The sequence below is a fragment of the Castor canadensis genome, chromosome 7 (assembly GCF_047511655.1).
Source record: "Castor canadensis chromosome 7, mCasCan1.hap1v2, whole genome shotgun sequence".
Taxonomy (NCBI): domain Eukaryota; kingdom Metazoa; phylum Chordata; class Mammalia; order Rodentia; family Castoridae; genus Castor; species Castor canadensis.
The window spans coordinates 90,729,293-90,737,773 of NC_133392.1; the positions used below are offsets into that span (position 1 = coordinate 90,729,293).

The 8,481-nt window shown below is 39.6% G+C and overlaps 1 protein-coding gene across 1 annotated transcript; it reads left to right on the top strand.

Moving 5' to 3' along the window:
- The first annotated feature begins 1,070 nt into the window (after positions 1-1,070).
- C7H1orf52 (chromosome 7 C1orf52 homolog) lies at positions 1,071-6,965 on the top strand. Its single transcript, XM_020177340.2, has 3 exons — positions 1,071-1,395; positions 1,975-2,173; positions 6,277-6,965. Exons 1-3 carry the CDS (start codon positions 1,120-1,122, stop codon positions 6,348-6,350), a joined length of 549 nt encoding a protein of 182 aa, XP_020032929.1. The 5' UTR covers positions 1,071-1,119; the 3' UTR covers positions 6,351-6,965.
- Positions 6,966-8,481: the final 1,516 nt, after the last annotated feature.

Genomic DNA, 8,481 nt, shown 5'->3' on the forward strand with positions numbered 1-8,481 from the left:
CACAGGCACTAACTTCATTTGGGTAGCATTCCTTTTTAGTTCACCGGAATCAGAAGTATTTAGCTTCCTCCATGACTAGGTATGTGATTATGTCATTGACTAAGATAGGGAACACAAATGCAGAGATGAGTTACATGGAAAGACAAGTTTCTGTTCCTTTAAGCAGAACAGCAAGGCCCAACTAGATGTCCCTATGGAAAGTTTAAAAGCCAGTGGATATTGGGTCTAGAATTTGGGAGTTAAGATGGGAGTCAGAGCCTCAGGTTTGGGAGTCACAGCATAATACCAAGGAAAGGATGGACTGACACTCAACTTTGTTACACCTTCCACAAAATGTTAGTACTGCTGAAAGTAGTGTAATGTATTGGGAGACACCAACATCTAAGAGCAAAGCAGGCATGAAAAAGACTGATAATGACAAACCAGAGAGGTTGGAGAAGCCAGAGAGAGGTGAGATTCAAGAGAACTTTCACTGGAGAGAAACTGTTCAGAGTGCACTTGAAGGAGGTCAAGCAAGAAAGGATTCGGTTTTGTACTTGGGTGTGGAGGGTCCACCTTCCATGACAACGGTGGGAGGTGCACAGAAACTAATTTTTATTTTGAAGACGAAATGCATTGGAACTAGGAAGAAATCCGATCTCCCTGGGCAGGGACACTATCTCTGGAGAGACAGTGGAAAGACCAAAAAAAAAAAAAAAAAAAAAAATTAAGGTTTTTTGTTTTGTTTTGTTTTCTTACAGTGCTGGGGATGGAACCAGGGCCTTGTGTATGCAAAGCAATACCACGGAGCTACATATCCAGCCCACTTCTCTGCCTTTAATAAGTCCTTATTGAATGCTGAAAGTTTGGCTGGGGCCACTGGCTCAGGACCTCCTCTCTTCCACGGTTCCTCAGGAAATCGCAAAAGATGCCTGTGCTTGGCAATTGTGTAGCCTTCAGTCTCCATCCTCCAGCCGCGGAGTAAGGAGCTCAGCGCAGCCGCCAGGGGGCGCAGACCGCGGCGAGCCAATTGTCAGACTTGGGGCGGGGCCATCGGCAGGGCGGGGCCGAGCGGTGGGCGGAGTCTGCAGCGACTTCCGGCTTCCGGCACAGTAGCTTGGGTCGTCGCGCGCAGCCGTCATGGCAGCGGAGGAGAAAGACCCCCTGAGTTATTTCGCGGCTTACGGGAGCAGCAGCTCAGACTCTTCGGGCGAAGAGGATAACAGCGATCCGGAGGAGACGAGTCGCAAGGGCCCGGATCCAGCCAAGTCAGCCAGCGGCTGTGGGAACAAGGCGGAGAAGCGGCTGCCGGGACCCGACGAGCTGTTCCGGAGCGTGGCTCGCCCAGCCTTCCTGTACAATCCGCTCAACAAGCAGATCGACTGGGAGAGGCACGTCGTCAAGGCGCCCGAGGAGGTGAGGTCCCCGACCCCGTTTCCCCGCCTCGACCCGGGCCTCCGCCCCCCTCCTGCAGATCCCGCCCCCCACACGCAGTCTCCCCCGCGGGACGCAGCCCTGGGGGGCCCGGGCCCCTCCCCGTCCCGGTGGGTGTAGCCCCGCCCCTTGCGTGGCGCCCCCCCAAAAAACCTCCGCGCTCGGTGCCCCGCCGGGCGGGGCGAGGACTAACGGTGGTGACTCCCCCGCCCCCGCTGCAGCTTCTCCCCGAGACCCCTTCCCTTTGACGCCCGCCGAAGTACCTGCGGTGCTGCCTCCAAGACAGTGTCTGCTGCAGCCTCCTGGAGGGGTCAGCCCTGGCGTAGTATCTGAGACTGGATCCTTCTTTGGTAACTAAAAGTTATGAGCTTTATTCATTCAGGGAACCCTTTGGCTTTTCACTGAACAGTGTTGTGATTTGGATAGAAAGATGTATCTGTTAGACCTTTAAGACAAAAAGTCAGCCAGCTCGATAAACGAGCGGCAGGGAGGTGCGTGTGCTCATGTGGATCCTAGGAACCTCGGTTCGTCACAGGGCTTCTTAATGTGCTTACTTAACAGCCTCCAAAGGAGTTCAAAATATGGAAGTCAAACTATGTACCACCTCCGGAGACCTACGTCACTGAGAAGAAACCTCCGCCTCCAGAGCTGGACATGGCAATAAAATGGTCGAATATATATGAGGACAATGGTGAGGATGCCCCCCAGAATGCTAAGAAAGCCAGGCTCCTACCAGAAGGAGAGGAGACGCTGGGATCGGGTAAGTGGTGGGGAGATTCGGTTCTGCTTGTGTTGTCTTTTGATCCTGGTGAAGGCCTTAAAAAGAATAGGATACATCAGGAAAGAAATTTAAATCTAGTGAATTGGCAGACATGACTAATGGTCTTTGTGTACTGTCCTGTTTTTGAGAAAGCTCACAATCCGCTTTATAGTTTAATTCAAGGTGCTTATTATTAGAACAACAGGAATTCTTGTGATTGCAGCTGAAGTGCTGAAGGATTCGTTTTATATTAAAAGCAGTTGTTGTGCTCTAGTGCAAAAATTAATGGGACAAAATGAATTTAACTGAGCATTACTACATACTAACAAGAAGGTAATATTTTAGTTGTCTTGCCTGTCGTCAAAATACCATAATTTCATCTCTTTCCTGGATTCTACCACAACAGTCTCTGCCTACACATACTCACTGCCCCCCAGTTCCGTCCTTCATGATGCAGCTAGTGTTGAGTATCTACAAGTCGTATCTGATTATATAATTTGCCTGCCTAAAAATCCTTCACTAACAGAATAGTCAAGAGTTTTCCCTGAAGGGCCCTGCCTCTCTGGCCACCATCACTTTCAAGGGCCCCCTTTCTAGCATTTTAATGTCTTTCAGAACTGAATAAAGGATGCTGTTGTATGGTTTACTTCCTTTTGATGTATATTGCTCCTTAGTCTGAAATATTCTTTCCATTCTCTTTGGCTGGTAAATTCATCCTTCAAAATCCAACTCAAAGGAAAGGAAAAATCTGAAGTATAATCTCTAATTAGTAATTTTTTCCTCTTTACCTTGTATGTGCTAATGCTGCTTGTTGTTTCATAAGTCTGTCTCTTATGCAAATGAGTTCATCAAGCAACAGGATCCTGGCCTTCTGTATGTTGTAACATAGTTGCTAGTACATTGTAAGTATTCAGTAGATAACTTGAATTTATCATTTTTAGAAAGCACGTGCCTTTTTTGTTAAGCAGATTTCTGATCTTCTTACAATACAGGGCCTTTTAGCTCCCTTCACAACCTTGTAGAGAGTTATGTTTTGTTTGAAGAAAAAAGGTAGCTAACAGGCAGGAGTTCTTACCCCAGTTTTGATTCTACCTAGCTTTTCCATTTCTTTCACTGATTTCCTGATGTGTAGTAGAACTCACTAGTAGTAGAAAGCACTAATGAACTGTGTCTTTAGTAAATAGCATCTTTGGGGAGATAGCGAATGAAGTGTGAATTTATAATACCTTGTATAATTGTAGTATTTTGTACAATTAATAGATATTTTTTCAAAAATCTTTACAGAGCCTTATGAAACCACATAGGAAATGTGGGAATGAGAGCTATGTGGCTTGTCCAAGGTCACAACTTCCATACAAGTTTCCTAATTTACTACCTTAGCAACCTGATACAGCAGTGGCACATAGTTCATTGTTACTATTTTGCAGATCAGAAGACAATCTCCAATTACAGTATTTGTCTAAATTCACACAACTAAGAACAAGCAGAACGGGGTTTCAAATTTAGAACTTTAAATAGAATTTGTCCCTTATTAAGCTGGGGTTTGGTCTTTTGATGTTTTCTAAGCTGGAGTGTTTGGAAAGTAGCTGTTTTTTGGAGAGTTGATATTTAAACTAGGTTGCCATAACTGGTGCTCTTACGCCTTGGCCTTTCATTGATAAAACCAGAACTATATGCTAAGGCAGATAAGCAAGTTAAGAATCACCATTTTGAATTTACTTTTGAGTTCAGTCAAAAAGAATTCCAAATCAGTGGGAATTCCCATAGATAGTTTCTGTCCTTTCATCAGAATTCATTTGTGGGTAATGCTGGATCACAGGATTAATTCTGAAATCGTCAGTATTTGCTTTGATGGCCATTGAATATCACTCTTCTTTTGTAATAAGTAGCTTCCTTTTTAGAAGTAATTTCTGTCAGTGCTGACTCCTATACCATGTGCACAGAGTCACTGTAAAAATCTGTTTCTCTGACAGATTTTTTTAAATCTGTTTTTTTAATTCATAAAAAATGTATCAGAAATTCTAAACTTTTAAATTATGTTTTAGATTATCAAGTTAACTTTGATTTTATTTTGCCCTTTGACCTTTTTTGCAGATTAACTTCTTTCAGAGACTTTAGAGAAGGAGCTGGGAAAGATTTAACCCATCATTAAGTCTGTCTGCCTATTAGCACTTCTTGTTTAATGACTGTAAAATATGGAAAAGTAAGGCTTAGATAGTTGCTGTTGATTTATTAAATGTAATCAATTATAAAAGCCTAGACAGTGCAGCAAGTGATTTTTACTTTTCTTTTTTTTAATTTAGAAAGTTGATGTTGATGAGTTAAACTCATTTATCTTAGATGATTTGAGTTCCATAGTAGAAAGTTGTTTCCACACTAGTGTTATCTGTACTGTGTGGCATCATGCGATGAGCAAACATTTTCAGTTTATTTTTCTGCACTGGTTTTTAAGGCAGTTCCTTACCATGGCACTAGGTGGCATTAGCTCTTCTCACATCACTGATAGGAAGTTATTTTTTCAGCCTTAGTAGTTTATGGTTTTGTTATCAGTAAACTTACTTATAATAAGTGATAGAATAAAAGCAGAAATGTCCCAAGATAATCTTTTCAATAGTGAGTTTTGTAGTAGATTTAGAAAGTACTTTCAACTTTTACATTATCATTTCTAAAAATACTTTGAAGATAAGCTTGAGGATAATTTAACCCTGGTTAAAAAACACAGGTTGTGGTTCATTTGAGCCACATACCATATCACTTAGTTTGTAGAGCAAGTATTTCTGTGTCTACATGATAAACTACTGGTTAAAACTTTGATTTGTAAATTCCAGGGGATGAGTTGCTGAGTCATATTTTATAAACTGCCTATATAAATCCATAGTGCACTGTGTGAACCATATGTTACCCTGTTGTATTTGAAATAATTCTGAATATTGGTGCAGTCAGCAGAAAGGAAATCTTATTTAAAGATATTTTCTTCAGAAAATTTCATGATTTGATATCAGCAGTTGCTCCACTTTTTTTTAATGTATCTTTCAACATCAGAATATTTTATACATTACTATGGGATACTTGTTGGGCTTAGGGTACTTGTTTATCAAGAAAAAGTCAAAAGCTGCAGTTAGTTTAGTAGTAGGCCCAGAATAAATTTGTATTTTAGAAATCCTAACATTTTCTACATGTTACTTATTTTATTTACATGGAAGTCTTTATACCACACATTTGTTTAAGGGGATACAGATTAGCAACTAGTCTTTGTTATTTTGTGTTTTATTGAGCTGTGTAGTTGGAGTTTTAAAATAGAGCAAAAAGATCAAACTTTTGAGGTTTGAAAATATTTTTATTAATTGGAAATTTTTTGTGGCTTCCCACAACAATAACATTTTAGAAAAGTTTAGAACACTTTTAATGCATGGTTCTCCTCTACTCTTCTTCCTCCCACCCAGATTTTCCACAGTACGAAGGGAAGAAGATACCTGTTTTTCTGTTGTCCTTAGACTGTTATGAACCTCCTAGGAATAGAAGGGGGCAGGATTGGAACTAACTACAGAAAAGTGTGAAATAGCAATGAAACCTCTTCTTGTGCTTTTTAATCTCAAAATATAGGAATCTCAGTGCACCAAAAATAAGTTTGGGGAGGAGAAATTGATTTTGGAGTAGAGGAAGATTGAAAGGAAAAAGACAGCTGGTAGTACCTTAAATAACGTTATATTTAGATTAATACCTGTTTTTTGAAAAAAGAACACAAAATGTGTCCTATTCTTACAAAAATGTAGATTTATTTAAATAAATGCAATGTGTGTACTGTAGAAATTTGGGAAGCAGCTTTTTCAGAGCAAATCTGATTTTCATGAAAATAGAATAATTTATTTTAAACTACCTTGAGATAGCCAAATGGATCAATTAATTAATTTTGTATTGCAGCAACTGAAAAAATTGCTTGTTTTCACATGTAGTTTAATATCAGGATTTTAAATTTTTTTGGTTTTTATCAGTAAACAAAGAGTTGGTGAGAGTGATTATTTTGATGTAAAGTTAATGGAACTTTAATGCTTTCCATGTTTATTTTTAATTACTGATTGACACTCTTTCTTTCTTATTTAAAGATGATGAAAAAGATGAGCACACATCTAAAAAGCGCAAAGTTGAACCAGGAGAACCAGCAAAGAAGAAAAAATAGAGAGCAACAAATGGCAAAATTTCCTGGACCCACTAAACTTGTTGAAATGTGTCGTTGAACAAATTAGTTTGATATTGTGGATTATTATGACAAAACATCTCCATGAAAGTATACATCTTAATGAACTAATAAGTATTGCCTCGAGAACTTTCCACTGTAGAATTTTTTATTTAAAATGTGTATGTATTTAAAACTCAAATGGTGACCTGTGATTGTGAAATTGACAGTACTTGCAAGCATTCTTGCTATCACAGAACTGGTGACATGCTTTGAGAATTTTGTCACATACTGCCATGCCACTGTTCTATGAACCTTTTATAAAGGAATATATTTTTAAAGTAAATATATTGTAATGTACTGTGAACTTGTGGGTGCTTTTCATCAGTGTTTGTACAGTGTAAATAGATCATGGAAATAAAATTACTTATTCAATATTGCAATTACTGCATAACATTAGCATTTGAATATTTGTGACACATCCCTCCTTGCCATGTGACATTTTAAGGTGTAGTGGGAAATTATAGGTGTTTATGCCTATATTCTCTCTTCCTCAAATAACCTTGTAAGTAGATGTTAATGTCCTCATTTTATAATAAAGAGAGTGTGAGTAACTTGTCCAAGGCTACATGGCTAGTGAGTGATGGATCTGAAATTCAACTCAGGACACTTGAACTCCAAAATCACATTTAACCACCTGTCCACCATCAAAATTTAGTCATTTTTTAGGAATGACATTAATTGCCATTTCATCAGGAACTCTTCATTGCACTTAATGGAGAGCTTTTCCTTCCCTCATTGTGTGACTGTACTTATTATTGTGCCTTGTATTGTGATTATTCACTAATTTTCCTGTTAAATAGTATGCTGAAGATAAGCTCTTCTACAGAGGGTTACCAGAGTTACCAAAGAAAAATACAGGACACCCAGTTAAATTTGACTTTCAAGTAGGCATGTTCTAGTATATGTAATATTTGAGACATACTTAAATTAAAAATTTATCTGAGATTCAAATTTAACTGAGCATCTTGTTTTTGTTTATTTGTTTTCAGTGGTGGGGATCAAACCCAGGGCCTTGTGCACGCTAAGGTGTTCTACTAAACTGTACTTCCGTCCCTGATTATCTTGTATTCTGTCTAGCAGTCCTACTGCATGTTTACTCAGCTCCTATTTTAATGCTTTGCATGTAGTAATAAGCACAATGAACATGGGGTAGTTAGATTTTTTTGTTGTTTCCACTTGGTGAACTCCGCTTCGTGATTGTTAGGCAGGTGCTCTGCCACTTTAGCCACACCTCCTTCCCTTTTTGCTGTTATTTTTTTGAGGTAGGGTCTTGATTTTTGCTGAGGCTGGTCTGGATCGAAATCTTCACTTAATGTTTCCCAAAGGAGCTCAAAATGACTAGCGGCTCACACTACCATCCTCACCTTTTCCTGTTGAGAGGGGGTCTTGCAAACTTTCTGCTCTGGCTAGCCTGGAACCATGATCCTTCTGATTTCAGCCTCCTGCGTAGCTTTATGCCAGTCCCCAGTTTAGAAAGATAAAATCTTTGAGTTCTACAGTCCAAAATAGAAGTGCAATTATTTGTAGCATTTTGAATGATAAAGTTGCTGCATCGATCTTTGTGTGAATCTTGTGCTTTTTAGACACAAGAATTGGTTGCAGGACAGTGCACATTCAGTATAGAAGGAAAAGACATTAGTCTAAAAGTTTTTTAAAAATTCAGGCAAGACGCAGTGGTTGACACCTATAATCCCAGCTACTTAGGAGGCAAAGATGGGGAGGATCACAGTTTGAAGCCAGCCTCTGCAAAAAGACCCTCCCAGCAAAAATGCTGGGCTTGGTAGTGTGCACCTGTCATCCCAGCTACACAGGAGCGATAAGTAGGTGGTCCAGGTTGGCTGGGGCAAAAAATGTGAGATCCTACCTGAAAAATAACTAAAGCAACAAGTGCTGGGGGTGGGTGTCAAGTGGTAGAAAACCTGTCTAGTAAAAGCAAGGCCCTAAATTTAGTACTGCCAAAAAAAATTTGAATTCAGTCTGTTTATCCTGCATACCAGAAGCCAATTTTTGAAAAATTTACAAAATTTAGGAAAGTGGATCAAGTGTATTAAAATTTGTAACAGTTACTAAA

Coding starts and splice junctions, on each gene's coding strand:
- C7H1orf52 (XM_020177340.2), top strand. CDS start 1,120: ATGGCAGCGGAGGAGAAAGACCCCCTGAGTTATTTCGCGGCTTACGGG. Junction 1,396..1,974: donor TCGTCAAGGCGCCCGAGGAG/GTGAGGTCCCCG, acceptor CTTACTTAACAG/CCTCCAAAGGAGTTCAAAAT. Junction 2,174..6,276: donor AGAGGAGACGCTGGGATCGG/GTAAGTGGTGGG, acceptor TCTTATTTAAAG/ATGATGAAAAAGATGAGCAC.